Genomic DNA, 17,041 nt, shown 5'->3' on the forward strand with positions numbered 1-17,041 from the left:
AAAGGTTTGTACGTGGCTTTTCTCTTATCACACACATACCTGTACAACTGTCACAGCGTGCCTGACACACTACACACGCTATTGCTTCTGTGTACTAATTTCTTTCAGCGGTCCACATGATCTCGGATGTAATTTCGTGAGAGATAATTAGTCTAGGTCGCTGCTTTGATTGTTGTAATCGGTGCTGCAGAACTGCCTGAAAGTCTGAAAGTAGGTCCAGAATGGAAGAAATACAGAAAAGAGAGCTTGAAGAGAAGATGAGGGAGGCAGCAAGCATTGGTGACATGGCTCTGCTCCGAAATCTAGTGGAACTGAAAAATATTGATGTGAATTCTCAAAATAATATGAATGGAAGGTGAGGTTGGACTCGGAGACATAAATTATTTAAGGCCAAAAAAAAAAATAGGTGTGGTTACGGTAACATAGCCAAAAAAAATAGGGTAGGTAGGTAGGCAATCACTTTTTTTTTTTTTTTTACTTTTTTTCTAATGTGTACAAATTACACCTACCGTGGCCTTGTTAAAAGACACGACCTTCTTCCCAGGGGTCAATGACCCAGTTTTTGCCATGAGAGGTGGTTCCCCTGTCATATCTGAGAGAGGAAATACTTCCTGCATCGGGGTCAGTGACCGGTCAGTGACCGAGTTTAACAGAGTGGAAATCTGTGGGTGCGGCTAGATCAAAGGCAGGGCAGTACCTAGTAGCTGAAACATTTATTATCACAAGTTGTTTGACTGGTACTCAAGCGGTCTCTTTGATTTTTTTCGTATAGGCCTTCGTTATACAAGACGCAGGCGTGCGACACGGGCGCTTTCGCTTTCATTGCGTTTTTTGCACTCGTTATTTTTTTGGTTTTTTTTGTTGACAAATGTAATAAAAAGTTATAGGATCGGCCCCTAAAAATAGGGTAGGTCGGGTTACCGTAACCACACCTATTTTTTTTTTAGGCCTAATAATATGCAGAAATTTGTGTTGACAATGACATGCACACAGCAAAATTAGATTGGAAGGAAGGTGTGAGCATGTAAATATTTGTTCTTTTATTCATTATTTTTGCATTGGTCACAGAAATGAGAAAATGAGAAGGGATGTCTTTGGATGCTGTGTCACTGTCAGTGTGACTCTGTGAGTGTACATCTAATGTAACTTGTAAACAGTTACTAACACATTCTGGAAGTGGTTGTGTGTGTGTGTGTGTGTGTTTCTCCCCGTCTGTTTTATTTTTGTTTGAAAAAAACATGTGTTTGACTTAGAGTTTATGTTTGGATGATTTTCCAAAATTTGCTCAACACATGTGACGGTTTTTCAATTTTGAGGCAAAAACGTGTCTTTGAACTTCAAAAAAATTCAGAGCTTCACACAGTGCTCCGATTGTACTGAAATTCGGGTTAATGTCTTCTTCAAAATGTCCTTCGCAAACTGGTCAAGAGTTTTGCGTTATTTGTGTGTTTACCTTATACCTTTTAAGGCCAAATAGTAAGCGAGGGTGTCAAAAAATGGGTGTCTTTTGGTTAGAAGGCAAAATTTCAAATGTCTGTAGATCGTCAGAAAAAAATCGTACATGAATGAAAAAATATTCAAAAAATTGTTTTTTAGAACACTAACCGATCTGTGAGCAGCTTTTTTAATGTCCTTTTATACTTTATTTATGAAACGAAAATAAAAGAGCAAAAAATGCTGTCTTCACTTTTTATGTCCGTCGTGTCACGTTTACTGAACGCGACTGAAAAACAATGACGGGTCCCTTTTTTCGTAATTTTAAATGTAACCAAGATCGCGTCCCTTTTGTCGCCTCCTTTCAGGAAAAATCTATCGCCGGGTGGTCTTTACGTCTTATTTTATTGGTGTCCTGAAGTTGTCAAAGTGAGTATTAAAAATATTTTATGTCCATCGTGTCACGGGGTGTGTGATAGTGATTAAAACTTGAAATGTGCTCAAATCACATTCAATACATGGGACTTTGGGACACTTAACTATCTAGATTTGAAATTGCAATTAAATTTGGAACAGGGAGCATTCATAATTTTTTTTGTTGAAATTTGTCCATCGTGTCACGGTCCATCGTGTCACGATCTCAGTCGTGACACGATGGACACAATTGTGACACAACGGACATATTCGTGTGTCTTGTTCGATGTAATTCAGTTATTTATGTATAGGCGATGAAATGGGCTAGCTATACACCTGACAATGTAAGCATGTAGATCTAGTGATACATACACTCTTCAAAAAAGTTAAGGATCGGTTGAAAAAACGGATCTAATTATAAAAAATTGCCAAAAAATTAAACATCGACATAATAATCAAAAGATTAATGTGTTTGAATTAACAAATGAACAATGAGTCTTGACCTAGAATTTTGTTTGGCAGGCAGAGTTATTTCCCTTTGTGTGACTTCTCAAAATTTTTGCATTTTGGTAGAAAAAGGGTGGTTTTTTATAGCCCCATGAAGTTTGCGGAACGCATGCCAGGGCAAAAGGTTGTGATGCACGTGCTACAACAGGGTCCTGGCTATTAACATCGCTCACCACCTTGTATTTAAAGGTTGACACGCTGACACAATTATGCACAGTAGCAACATGCCCCCACGAAGAAAACTGAGCAATTTGGATAGAGCAAGGGCAATAGGATGGCTACAAGACAGTGTTGCTGCCAGGCAAGTGGCCCCAAGGCTTGCAGTGGCTCCCTCTGTCATCATTAGACTAAAACAGAGATTCCACGCAGCTGGAAGAGTGCAGGAGCGACAACGTTCTCGTCGGCCCAGAGTCACCACACAAAGAGAGGATCGCTTCATTCAGAGGCAGGCCATGCAACAAAGAATGGCTACGGCAAACAACATTAGGCAACGCCTACAAGCTACCACGGCAACACTGTTGTTAGTGGTCAGACGATCCGAAACCGCTTACACAACTTTGGCTTGCGTGCAAGGCGTCCAGTCCGAGGAACAACCCTGACTGCTAATCACCGAGCAGCTCGCCGAGCCTGGTGCACTCAACATGTGAGGTGGCAACGTCAGCAGTGGGCTCAGGTGTTGTTTACAGATGAGTCCCGCTTTTGCTTGGAACCTGCTGATGGTCGCATCCGAGTGTGAAGGCGTCGCGGAGAGCGCTTCGCAGAAGGCGCTGTTCTGGAACGACAGCGTTTTGGCGGAGGCTCTGTGATGGTCTGGGGAGGGATCAGCACACGTCAATGGACACCTCTGTACCATGTAGTGAGCAACTTGACCGGTGACCGCTACCAGAATGAGATCCTGCAACCCCTGGTCATTCCAGCCCTCCAAGCGAACGTCCCTCGTGCGATTCTTCAGGATGACAACGCACCTCCCCATCGCTCTGCAGCTGTAAACACCTTCATCCAGCAGGCCAGGGTCAACAGGATGATGTGGCCAGCCAACAGCTCGGACCTGAACCCCATAGAGCACATGTGGGACGAGCTTTGTTGTCGGGTACAGCAACATCACCCTCCTCCTGCCAATCTGGGTCAACTGCTGCAATGGCTCCAGCAGGAGTGGAATGGAGTTCCCAGAGCATACATATGCAACCTGATCCACTCCATGCGCCAACGATGTGTTGAATGCCTGGCACACAACAAAGGGCACACGCGTTATTGACACTGATTCACATTGTTGTGAATTCCATTTTCGAGGGTTGTCACGTTTGACACACTCTAGCTAAATTGTCGCTGCCGCGTTCGATCTTTGCTTTGTTTGTCATTACGCCTTGGTTGTTCAATTATATAATTTTAAAAAAAAGAAAGAATTCGGTCTTGTCTGTTATGTGTGGCGTGCTTGTAAAAAAGTTATCCTTAACTTTTTTTGAAGAGTGTAGAAGGAATTCGACCGGAAGATTATCTTGGGCGTTGGGTGTTTGTCGCTTACGACAAGATGGCATATCCCGGTCTAGTGGTAGACGTTGACAATGGAAAATACCTGGTGGACTGCTTGCACCAACTTGGAAAGGGCAATTGTTTCTTTTCACCAAGAATGAAGGACACACTATGGTACCCCCATGAAGATATTCTGGCTGTCATCTCTGAGCCAGTTAAAAAAGATGGCTTCTCTGATCATTACACTGTAGATCTATTTGTATGGAATCATGTGCAAGAGAAGCTTTTCCGGAGTCACACCCCGTTGCAGTCTGATGTGTTCACTCAACCTAGAGCTCGCTATCATAACAGACATTAAGTTCAAAGACTGTTACCTTTACACTTTTTCAGTCGTTCCTCTTGACTCGTTCAGTTTTATAAAAATGCCATGTGGAAAGGCATTCCAATTCTGCTTTTTGTTTGCTTAGTTTAATACCCAATTTTAAAAAAATGTAATTTTCAAACTTGCTTCCTTTTGTATGTGCAAATGTCTATCGTGTCACGAGCGTGTCCATCGTGTCACGAGCGTGTCCATCGTGTCACACTGCACACTAAGGCTTAATTTGCAAACCAAAGATGTTGTTTCATAATCAAGGGTTTTGGGTGCTTGTTGCCATCGTTTAGAGTTACTAGTAAAAAAAAGTTTCACATAAATGTGTGCATTTGTTTCAGTTTTATGTGTGTTGACGTGTGCTGTGATTTATTACTTTTTCTTTCTGCTCTATTATTTTCTGTAATCAATGCACTTTCTTTAAAACAAAACCCACATATTTTGATTTATTCCATTGAAGGCTGATCTGTGTGTTGTGTAACTGAAAAGAAATGGACTGAGTGATTAAATTTATCATAAAAAAAATAAAAAAACTTGTCCGTGACACGACGGACATTTTCACATGTGTACATTTTTTTACATTTTTATATTTCTTCACATAGTTTTGTAAAAGTGGCAAGAAGCGACCTATGGAATACCCAATGTGTATAGTTCAACATAAAATTATTGCTGATTCCTTTGGTGAAGATTATTCCCCCCCGATTTTTTTTTCCATTTTTGCCCCAAAATTGAAAACCCCTCATGTATAAAAGTCTTGGCCTCCATGGGTGTGCTGAAACCATAGAAATTTTCCGGAAATTTGATTCATGAAGTGTCCGCTCGATATGACCCCATTTCTTTTGAAAATATGACATGGCTGCCAACCTTATGACTATGAAAATATGACATGGCTGCCAACCTTATGACTATGAAAATATGACATGGCTGCCAACCTTATGAGTCAATATGACTATGAAAATATGACATGGCTGCCAACCTTAGGCCCCCCCCCAAAAAAATTGTCTGTTTCTGGTCACCCGACCGACCCTAAATTTCGGCGCCGACCCTAAACTTTTTTTTTCCAAACTCAAAAATTCTTTTTTTTTTTTTGGGTGGTAAAGGACAGGGTGAGAAAATGAACAACAAAAACGTGTGAAAACGAAAGTCCGCTGACGATTTGTAAATGTATTGAGTGTCTTGTCTCTATGTATAGTGAATCCAGTCTCTTTGCGCGATTTTTAAAGTTAGTTTTATTGGTCTACATTTGGGTTAAAAATAAAAAATAAATATAAAAAAATCCCTACCTACCGACCCTATTTTTTTTAGCCATGTTACCAGAAACAGACAATTTTTTTTTTTGGGGCCTTATGACTGAAAATATGACATGGCTGCCAACCTTATGACTATGAAAATATGACATGGCTGCCAACCTTATGACTATGTCTATGAAAATATGACATGGCTGCCAACCTTATGACTATGAAAATATGACATGGCTGCCAACCTTATGACTATGAAAATATGACATGGCTGCCAACCTTATGACTATGAAAATATGACATGGCTGCCAACCTTATGACTATGAAAATATGACATGGCTGCCAACCTTATGACTATGAAAATATGACATGGCTGCCAACCTTATGACTATGAAAATATGACATGGCTGCCAACCTTATGACTATGTCTATGAAAATATGACATGGCTGCCAACCTTATGACTATGAAAATATGACATGGCTGCCAACCTTATGACTATGAAAATATGACATGGCTGCCAACCTTATGACTATGAAAATATGACATGACTGCCAACCTTATGACTATGAAAATATGACATGGCTGCCAACCTTATGACTATGAAAATATGACATGGCTGCCAACCTTATGACTATGAAAATATGACATGGCTGCCAACCTTATGACTATGAAAATATGACATGGCTGCCAACCTTATGACTATGAAAATATGACATGGCTGCCAACCTTATGACTATGAAATTCCTGTGGGGGTCCGGGAAGGAGAAGATTTTTGTTGTAAATGAAAGTGCCAAAAATGTTTTTTTCTGGTTTGTTAATTGTTATGCTCAAAATTGCCATTCATTTAACAAAAGAAAGAACGACACAATCAGTCGTCTTATCCCACTGCGGTAAAAACCTCACTTTTTAGCCTTTGGTTTTTGATCTGTTTTTGTTGTTTTCAGCGGCATTTTTAATAATAATAATATAATAAAGTGTATTTATATTGCGCCTATCCCTTACAAAAAAACAAAAGTATTTGGCTCTAAGCGCATTACAACATGTGTAAGGACTTGGTACAATCAAGTCTGACAAATACAATAACACAATATACAGTCGGTCTCTTGGGTAAAAATGGGAGAGAGAGAAAATGTAAGTTTTACGCCCTCACGGCAAAGCCATTAGGGGCATGTTACACGGGAAAACCCGGCTTTGTATGAAAATAAAAAATAAAAATGCAGGGGGGCGGGTGTAGACAGCTGGCTGCCGGCTGCTAGAGGAGACCTGAAATGGGCTAGGGACCGGGTTGGGTTGTCTTGGGTCAGTGCTGAAATGGTTACTTTATTGGCTGTTGGCCGAACGGACACCCGAGCTTCATATTTTTGCATGCATGTATTCGTGTTTCCAAGGCCTGAGGCTTTCGCTGTGACCCTGGGATCTTTATCGTGCGCATGCGTGCACACGGGGGTGTTCGGACACCGAGGAGAGTCTGCACAAAGTTGACTCTGGGACACACATCCCGCGCCGAACTTGGGGGTTGAACCCACGCTGATAGTAACAACCGGTTTTAAAGCCAGCGCCTCTACCGACTGGGCAAACTCCCCTCCCCCCCAATTGGTTGGGGTCAAGAAGTTCCATGGAGGGCGGGGGGTATGGAGTAACACATAGTGTTTTGCTCAGAACATTCCCACCCAAGCAGAGCCGCGCTAGGGGTACGCATTACCGTAAAGCTGGCAGTCAGTGCTACCAAATGTCGTCTGTGTCTACCACACGGTGGTGACTTAATGTGGGTCTATGTAAGCAGATGCCAGCGCAAGCAATCTGATGCAGACTCAGGAGGCGGTTTGGTACAAGAGAACCTTAGAGGCCACAGCCTCGGCCGTCTAAGGGATCTGTGTGTCTGGAGGCACATTTGGTTTCTGAGGATCAAGCGGAGCTGTTGCCTCTGCTCCCAAGTTCCCGTGTCTGGAGGCGTTTTTGGTATGGAAGCAAACCTGTAGGTTGGGGCCTCTGCCTTTCAGGATGCCAGGACTACAAAATGTGTGTCTTGGGACACATTTAGCTTAAGATTCCAGAAGTGGATCTGTGCTGTGCTGGGTCTGCTGCAAGCACACTAGAACCAGCTTGCAACAGTTGAGGTGAACAGATTGGTGACCAAGACCATCATCGGTTTCTCTCCGAGTGATGGGTGTGGGCGGAGAAAGTCTCCCAGACTGAGAGCATTCTCCCTTCTGTAGCGGATGAGACTAGACATCTCTTCCTTGAGAGTGTCACAACCTTCAAACACGTGTGTGAGGTGTCCAGTCTTGCCACACTGACAGACTACCTTGTCCCAGTAGATGCGGCTGCTGACCGTGCGCAAGCGACGCAACAGGCTCATGGGTCTCGGGGGGAGTGGGAGGTGGTGCCCTTTCCTATTGTAGGGGAGGTGTATCCATCCTCTCTCTTCACATGTTTGTGACAGTGTCTGCTCTCTTTCCTCTCTTTTTAGCTTGGCTAGCAGCAGTTTGGCTTCCTGGCAGGAGAGCCGAATGTCTGTCACTGGCATGGTTGACATAGCCGCTGCTTTTGCTGCTCTGTCCGCCATTTCATTTCCCCGGATTCCTGTGTGGGATGGCAGCCACATGAGGGAAAAGTCTGTTCCTTTTGTCATAATTTGGTGGGCTAAGAAATGAATTTCAGTTTGCATCTCTCCTCTGTTCTTGGTGCCATATGCAAGTGCTTGCAACGAGGATTTTGAGTCCGTAAGGATGACCACCCCCAGAGGTGGGGTTGGCAGATCGTTTATCAGTGTGCAGGCCATGTAGATAGCAAATAACTCTGCAGAGAAGATGCTGATCCCCTTGTTTAGCTTGTATTTTCGTGTTATATCAAGTCCAGGAATCGACAAGGCACACCCAGCCTCCCCTGACTGCAGGATCGAACCATCTGTGAAGACCTGTAGGTGGCTTTTAAATCGTTGATCGATCTTTTCTTTTGCAACTGTGGCTAGCAGCAATGGGTCTTCTGCCTTTTTGAGGCCGTCTCCATAGTCCATGATCAGATTTGGGGCTTCAAGCAGCCATGGAGGGTAAGGAAGAGTACCACCTGTAACCAGCTTTTCCTTGGACAGGGCACTCTGTTCCCATATGCCCTTCACATGGTTGTATATTGGGAGCACTGTTTGGTATGTATGAGTCTTGGATTCAAGAGCTTTGTATTGCATGTGGTCGGTATCTCCCATGTCCTCTTTCAGTGGCAGCCATCCCACTTCCTGGGAAAGTAGAGTGGAGACTGCCGATCTGGGGACCCCCAGCGCCACTTTGAGAGCGGCTCTTTCTACTCTTTCAAGCTTTACCCACTGACTGTCAGGAGCTGCAAAGAAAGCCTCTTGGCCGTAGCTGAGGCGCGACCGAATAAGGGCACTGACAAGATGGATCAATGGTTTTCCGGCTGCCCACGACTCTCTGCTCAGAACCTTTATCAGATTTAGGGAGCGTTGAGCTTTTCTCACAAGTGAGTCTATGTGTGAGCCCCAACTGAGAGAGCTTGTGAATGTCACTCCCAAGAACTTGGTTTGATCTGCTGGCACCAGCTGCACCCCATTTATGGTAATGGAACATGTCCTTTTGACAAGCTGCACTCCTGTGAAGGCCATGAACACGGTTTTTTCGGTAGATAGCTCAAAGCCATTCGTCTGCATGTAGTCAGCGATCTGGTCGACTTTTGCTTGGTACCGCCCCATTTTTGTTTTGATTGTTCTTTCTGACTGTAAAAATGGGAAAAGCAGCTTCGACATTTAAACACTGCTACTAAAAAATCCTCTAACAATGCATACTGCCGAAACCAGAAAGAAGCACAAATTTTGTTCCGTAGATGTATGCGCACATCGACTTGGCTGGTCTTGTTTAACCAGAGCATCTTTTCACTGGTTTGGTCCCCCCCCCCCCCCCCCCCCAAAAAAGTGGCTGCTTTTCCTTTTTGGAAAAATCGAAAACAAATTTTGGGATTTCGTGCAGATTTCAAACATCGGGAGATTTCCGAAAATTCGGGAGGGTTGGCAGCTATGATATTATCATCAAAGTTTACAATTTCTTGCGGCAATGATCGCTTGCCTTGAGTGATCGCCGACAACATGTTTTGCCTCACTTCTGGTCACTTGAGTTTTGCTTGAGGTCACATGAGTCAATGTTCACCTCGACCGCTATCGTGGTCTTGGTGTACAATGACTATCTAAATCCTTGCAAAAATCTAAAATACCATATTTTGGTGAAAGATATGAAAAACATATATATATAATATTAAATCAATCAACAGGTCAGCACTTCACTGGGCAGCCAAGCGCAATCATCAGACTGTGGTGGAGTACCTGCTGACACATGGAGCTGACAGACAGGCTGTAGATAAGGATGGGAAAACAGCCGAACAGTTGACATCAAGTGCAGAAGTCAATTCCTTGCTTGGAGGTAGTGTACATCATTCTGTGTTGTGCCGAATTCACGTAATTGCTGACTTCGCGGAATCGGCAACATTTTTGCCCATTTCGCGTAATCGGCAAAACGCTGCCCAATACGCGAAATCGGCAGCGTTTTGCCGAAAACGCGTAAAGGCTTCTAAAATGTGCCCATTTTGAGAAATCGGCAGCCACTTTTTGGTTTTAAAGTTCTCAAATGCCTGGGATATCATCACACTTAGACAAATAGATACTCGAATGGATAGATATTGCAATAAACGATAAGTTATGGCAAGTTATTGCAAAAAGTCTAGTTTTCGTGCATTTCCGGAGTCATTCTCGACACAGACCAACATAGACCATAAAAAACATAGTAGGGAGGTAAAGCAATGTTAATGCAATGTTCTGGTGACACAAAAAGTAACAGACTGGCTGTCGCTTTTGCGAAATGGGCAAATTTTAGAGGCCTTTCCGCATTTTCGGCAAAACGCTGCCCATTTCACGTAATGGGCAGCGTTTTGCCGATTACGCGAAATGGGCAAAAATGTTGCCGATTCCGCGAATTCGGCAATTCCGTGAATTCGGCACGACATATATATCTATAATATAAATGAATTCACAAAAGCTCTGCTGGAAAGAGAAAAGTGAGGATAAATGGGTCTAAATGAATGCAAGTTTGTGAAAATACACTGAAATACAATACCTGTTATGCGATGCTCTTTCAATGAGAAGATACCTTTGAATAGACGTTTTCTGGATATAACTGTCATGATTTTTAAGCACTGTGGCAGAGTAGAGCCCCTTTTACTGAGCCAAGCTTTTTAAATGAGGCTAAGCAGCTAGCAAGCTAGGGGCGGATTTAATCTGCAATCACGACGAACAGTTATCTCTGATGTGTATGTTATGCAGTGTGTACTTGATATGATACCCTTTTTATTTTGAAAATATGCACATCCGAGCCAGGATTCGCTGCCGATTGCTTGCTAAATACTGGTAGTGATCACTAAGCACATGTATTTTCCTAAACCTATGTGACCTCAAGCCAAAACCTTGTGATCTCAGTCAAACACATTTGTCATCGATCACTGCAGGCTGATGAGTATATTTTCGAAATAAAAGGATATCATATTAAGCCCACGCTGCATAACATAAACAGACTTAGTTGTTTGTTGCGATTGCAGGTTAAAGCTGCCCCATGCGTGCTAGTTGCTTCGCCTTGCTTTGACAATTTTGGACAGTAAAACACTAAAAGCTAGGGGCTCTTATTCTGCCACACCGCTTCAAAATCCTGACAGTTATTTCCAAAGATTGTCTATTAAGGCCTTCTGTTATTCATATAGGCTGTTTTTATAATACAAAAATCTCTGACATCGAAGGATGCCTGCCATATAGAACCTGTTTTGTGCGGTCCCCAGGGTGACCTTGTATGACAGGTAGAACTGTACTGGCTTTTTGAAGAGCTTTTGCAAAATGGCAACAATTTCTGCTAATATTTGTGAATTAGTGAATACATGTGAGCAAATATGTGTACACATGTGATGATGCAAACAAATGTTTCTCAACATCAACGTGGTTACTTCATTTTCACGATCGCATTCTAGGGTCAGGAGATCTAGCCGAGGCAGAACAGTTGCCGTTTGTACCAAACTACCTGGCGCATCCTCCCTTTCCCTACGGCAGCGACAGTCAGCTACCATCTTCAGACCACAGTGCATCCAGTGGAGACAGGATCTCACAGTCAGTCATCATGAACAACCACAGCAGCAGCATGTCCAGTCAAAATGGTAATTCGTTATGATCATAAGAAAATTGCATTTATATATATATCCAATTGTTCTTTCTTTATTTGGTGTTTAACGTGTCGTTTTCAACCGTTCAAGGTTACATCGCGACGGGGAAAGGGGGGGATGGGATAGAGCCACTTGTTAATTGTTTCTTGTTCACAAAAGCACTAATCAAAAAATTGCTCCAGGGGCTTGCAACGTAGTACAATATATGACCTTACTGGGAGAATGTCTTTCTTACCATGTCAGTAAGGCAACTCTACTCGAAGCGAGAACAATTATGCTGGTGTTTCATGTGACTACCGCTCCCTTTTTTCACATGTTGTGCATGCATCCTTAGTGCCTGCATCACAGCCAACATTCAAATTTGTATGCACCTATTTATTTTGCTTAAGTGTATTTTTCTACACTGTAATTTGCTTGAATGTATTGGTTCGTTTTAGATGAATAGTTACCAGTATGTATCTCTGCTTTTCTTCCTCTTCTTCAGAACTTGTCCTGAAAATTCGCGTAGCCTACACAGACGACTCCGATTTCATCGAAGTGGAGTTACCCAGGGTTCACCTACAATACGAAGCATTACTGAACATGATGTGTGCCGAGCTTGGGGTGGACAAACAATTAGTCTGGCGTATCAGAAAACTGCCAAACACAGTGGTGAGAAAAGACAAAGACGTGGCCAGACTGCAAGACTTTCAGGAGTTGGAGCTGGTACTTACCAACAAAGCCATGAGCGCAACTTCACGGGGATATAGAGGGATTCAGACCAATACCAGCATGACCAAAGAACAGATTTTGTACTGAAGTCAATGTCAATATCATTTACCTTTGTTTTTGGTTTTGTTTTCATGTGCATGCATGGCATGGTTCTGTTGCTGAGACTGTCTTCTTCTTCTGCGTTCATAGGCTGAAACTCCAACGTGCCCATGTGGGTTTTTTTAAGTGTATGACCATTTTTACCCTGCCATACGCCGCTTTCCGGGGGGGCTTCTTGATTGTATTGCATATTGCTGCTGATCAAAAAAATACCATTGTTTGTATTTATAAAGGTATAATTTATTAGGTGGACATGCATGCACTTGTATACACAGTCTTGTGAAATTACTTAAATGTGAATAGCAGGTAGAAGCAATATATTCTGTGAACATTTTGACGTCACTTCGAAAAGTTTATATTGAGATAGTTTCTTTAGGGTGGGCGAAGGATAGGAAGGCTGTGGAGGGGAATTTTTTTTAATTTGAAATGCTGTATCCGTCTGCTAGTACTATGTCATGTATATTCGCAGGGAGGTTTGTCAAGATAGGTGAATCATTTTGTTAAGTAAAATTCAGTCAACATGCAGTCATAGACACTGTCTTTTTCTCTCTCAATATTTGTTGTGCTGTCACTGTTGCAAACCCTAGCAGCAGTGCTCTCAAGGATATACCTTCAAATTCTTCACTTTTTAAACTGCCATTTGATATGTTTGTTTTTTTAACAATGCTGGAGAGCTGTTTTAGTTTATTCAGAATCACATTGTATGAACAGTTTCTGTTTGATTGTCAACAAGATTGATTAATATCTCAATCCTGAAAACATGTCACAAGTGTAGAGCTCTTTATATATTTTTGTTTTAGGCTGCACACACAGCATTGGAATAAGCTTTGGTGCTACAAGACAAAATAAAATGGCGCATGTGTGCATGAGATTTAAAATACTTGTTTCACTGTCCAAACCATCATATCAGTGATGGCTTTTTTTATGTGTGCACGTGCATGCTCTCAAATGCAAAAGGTCACAATTTCTTTCCAGCAACATTTTTGACTCACATGCGAAGCAAAAGTGAGTCTATGTACTCACCCGAGTCGTCCGTCCGTCCGGACGTCCGTCCGTCCGGAAAACTTTAACGTTGGATATTTCTTGGACACTATTCAGTCTATCAGTACCAAATTTGGCAAGATGGTGTATGATGACAAGGCCCCAAAAAACATACATAGCATCTTGACCTTGCTTCAAGGTCAAGGTCGCAGGGGCCATAAATGTTGCCTAAAAAACAGCTATTTTTCATATTTTTCCCATTTTCTCTGAAGTTTTTGAGATTCAATACCTCACCTATATATGATATATAGGGCAAAGTAAGCCCCATCTTTTGATACCAGTTTGGTTTACCTTGCTTCAAGGTCAAGGTCACAGGAGCTCTTCAAAGTTGGATTGTATACATATTTTGAAGTGACCTTGACCCTGAACTATGGAAGATAACTGTTTCAAACTTAAAAATTATGTGGGGCACATGTTATGCTTTCATCATGAGACACATTCGGTCACATGTGATCAAGGTCAAGGTCATTTTGACCCTTATGAAATGTGACCAAAATAAGGTAGTGAACCACTAAAAGTGACCATATCTCATGGTAGAAAGAGCCAATAAGCACCATTGTACTTCCTATGTCTTGAATTAACAGCTTTGTGTTGCATGACCTTGGATGACCTTGACCTTGGGTTAAGGTCACATGTATTTTGGTAGGAAAAATGTGTAAAGCATGTGAGTCGTATGGGCTTTGCCCTTCTTGTTTGTTTATTTGTTCAAGTATATAGTTCCTCTCTTATTGAGATAGTATGTTCCTCTCTTGTTTTGGTCAGTTTACTAGTCACATGGTGTCAGACAAGTCGGATTTCAAGCAGAAAAGATTTATTCTGTTCTTGGAACTGACAATGAGTCATAATTATACTGCTTATTCTAAACAGGTTTGAATAAACCACATAAAAAGTAAAGGATTGATCTCAGTGTCTGTTTAAGAAATGTACAAGGTTTTGAATGTACGGGGTTTTTAAGTTATTTATTTATTTCCATTGATTGCCTAACTATTCTGCACATGCATAATGTAAATTTTATAACAATGGATCCGCTCAGGCTTACAACTGTGTACGAGCATCTTGCACAGGAATCAGAAATCCAAACACAGATAGTTTCATCTCCCACAATTCCGAGAGGAATGGGTCACGTGAGATAGAACGCGGGAATACGTCACTGAACGAATGGTTTTCGTCCTGTGAAGACGTGTTGGTGCACTGTCTATCTTTTGCTTTGCTTTCCTTTTTCTCTAACCTTTCTCTGTACAAGTTTTAGTTGTAGGTTAGTTGAAGTGTATTGACTATTTTGATTGTTATCATTGTGTCCAGATAGACTGCTAACGTTCCTAAATAAAACAAGAAGAGCAAACGCTCGATCGAGTCACTTTCGCAGTTCTGAATATTATATGAGGCATCAGATGGACAGGAAGAAATTGCTATTCACAACACAATGAGTCACGTTCACATAAAATTTGAGCCCGGTCACTTTTATAGTTTCCGAGAAAAGCCCAACGTTAAGTTGTGTGTTGCCGAACAGAAAAGGCTAGTTATCTCCCTTGTTTTTCTGATAACGTTCGTAAAAGGCTACAGATGTAAATACTTTGATGTAAAGAATAATCCTACAAAGTTTCAATCACATCCGATGAACTTTGTCAAAGATATAAAATGTCTAATTTTTCCTTTGACGCTGACCTGTGACCTTGAAAAAGGTCAAAGGTCAACGAAACCATCGTTAAAGTGTAGAGGTCATTGGAGGTCACGACTAAACAAAATATGAGCCCGATCGCTTTGATAGTTTCCGAGAAAAGTCTAACGTTAAGGTGGTGTCTACGGACGGCCGGCCGGACGGCCGGACAGACTAACACTGACCGATTACATAGTCACTTTTTCTCAAGTGACTCAAAAACCAAGAATGGTAAAGTACTGGAATTTTAACAAAATAAGACGTTCACGAGTACATTGGCCCAATGCGGACAGATAAACAAATAATATATTGCGAAAGACTGAACACTTTCTGAAATAAGTTTTCACTTCATTTATTTCAGGCATGGGAATTAAAAATTGTAAAAACGGCTGAAAATTAAGGAAAAAAGAGGAAATATTTTTTGATGACCGGGGGGGGGGGGGGGGGGGGGGGGGGGTTTGTCACTAAAAGTAAAACACTACATATTTCGCACTAAAATACGAAAAAAGAGGAATTTCTACTGCTGAAATTTAAAAAAAACGGTGGAAATCCGACTTTTTAAAAAAAAAAAAAAAAAAAATTTTTTGCTGAGAAAAAAAAGCGGAAATGCGATTTTTTTCGGCGGAAAATTACAAAAAAAAAGCGGAAATCCGCCAAACGGCGGACAATTCCCATCCCTTTTATTTGTCCACTATAAAAGCCATTGGGATGATGTACTCGTGAACATATTGATTTGTTAACATTAAAACATTCAAGTACCTTACCATTCTCGTTATTTTAATTCTTGCACATGAAGCAGCCCGTGTTAATTTTCGGTATGCTGTTAAATTGAAGAATACTCGTTAAAGCTTGGACTGATCTGTGATTTTTTTCACTGGCATCATTAACCCGTCTGCCACAGCGAAAAGCTACAGCAGTTTTGTCATCATTTCTTAGGGTTTGTGGCATTCTTGGATCAGTTCAATGACACAGAGGGAAGGCGATTTACATTTTATTACAAATGTTCACTGGAACATTACATACACAGCCTGCAAGTGCTTGAATTGTATCTGCAATCAATGTATTATGTTCACCCCCCGCGGTTTAGGGGGAAGAATTTACCGGATGCTCCCCAGCATGTCGTAAGAGGCGACTAACAGATTTGTTTCTCCTTTTACCCTTGTTAAGTGTTTCTTGTATAGAATATGGTCAATTTTTGTGAAGATTTTAGTCAAGCAGTATGTAAGAAATGTTAAAGTCCTTTGTACTGGAAACTTGCATTCTCCCAGTAAGGTAATATATTGTACTACGTTGCAAGCCCCTGGAGCAAATTTTTGATTAGTGCTTTTGTGAACAAGAAACAATTGACAAGTGGCTCTATCTCATCTCCCCCCTTTCCCCGTCGCGATATAACCCTTCGTGGTTGAAAACGACGTTAAACACCAAATAAAGAAAGAAATGTATTATGTTTGAGTGCGGTTTGCTTGTATGATGTAATCAAACTTGGTACAGTGGGACCCCCCCTTTTAAGACGCCCTCAAGTTAAGACTTCCTCCTTTTCAAGACCTTGCTTTTTGAGATTTCTTGTTCAGAACCTCAGTAAATTTACCCCCATTTTAAGACCCGATTTTAGTACGTCTTAATAGGGGGGTTCCACTGTATTAAAATCCTGCTTCTCCGAGGCAGATGGATGTTTTAAGTATTCATATATTTCTGATCTGGTGAAATCTTTTTCACAAACATGTAACCTTTGCCAATCATTGAATATTATTATCTGCGTGATTGGGTAGATGTTTTTATATTGTGTTTAATATTCCTTCACTTTTTTGTGCTCTTGCATTATTGCCATAATGCTGAAGTATTCAGTGATTTATTGATACTTTGAAAGGGAAATAAATCTGGCAAAAGAATGCAAGTTT

General features: G+C 41.5%; 1 protein-coding gene across 1 annotated transcript; it reads left to right on the top strand.

Moving 5' to 3' along the window:
- The first annotated feature begins 115 nt into the window (after positions 1-115).
- On the top strand, positions 116-17,032 carry LOC138960208 (ankyrin repeat domain-containing protein 40-like). Its single transcript, XM_070331989.1, has 4 exons — positions 116-355; positions 9,710-9,858; positions 11,447-11,629; positions 12,120-17,032. Exons 1-4 carry the CDS (start codon positions 222-224, stop codon positions 12,431-12,433), a joined length of 780 nt encoding a protein of 259 aa, XP_070188090.1. The 5' UTR covers positions 116-221; the 3' UTR covers positions 12,434-17,032.
- Positions 17,033-17,041: the final 9 nt, after the last annotated feature.

Source organism: Littorina saxatilis, linkage group LG2, assembly GCF_037325665.1.
Source record: "Littorina saxatilis isolate snail1 linkage group LG2, US_GU_Lsax_2.0, whole genome shotgun sequence".
In the NCBI taxonomy this organism is placed as follows: Eukaryota; Metazoa; Mollusca; class Gastropoda; order Littorinimorpha; family Littorinidae; genus Littorina; species Littorina saxatilis.

Excerpts from the sequence above, each read along its gene's own strand:
- LOC138960208 (XM_070331989.1), top strand. The coding sequence starts at position 222 with ATGGAAGAAATACAGAAAAGAGAGCTTGAAGAGAAGATGAGGGAGGCA. Across the intron at positions 9,859-11,446 it reads AGTCAATTCCTTGCTTGGAG|GGTCAGGAGATCTAGCCGAG; the intron begins GTAGTGTACATC and ends ATCGCATTCTAG. Across the intron at positions 11,630-12,119 it reads CAGCATGTCCAGTCAAAATG|AACTTGTCCTGAAAATTCGC; the intron begins GTAATTCGTTAT and ends CCTCTTCTTCAG.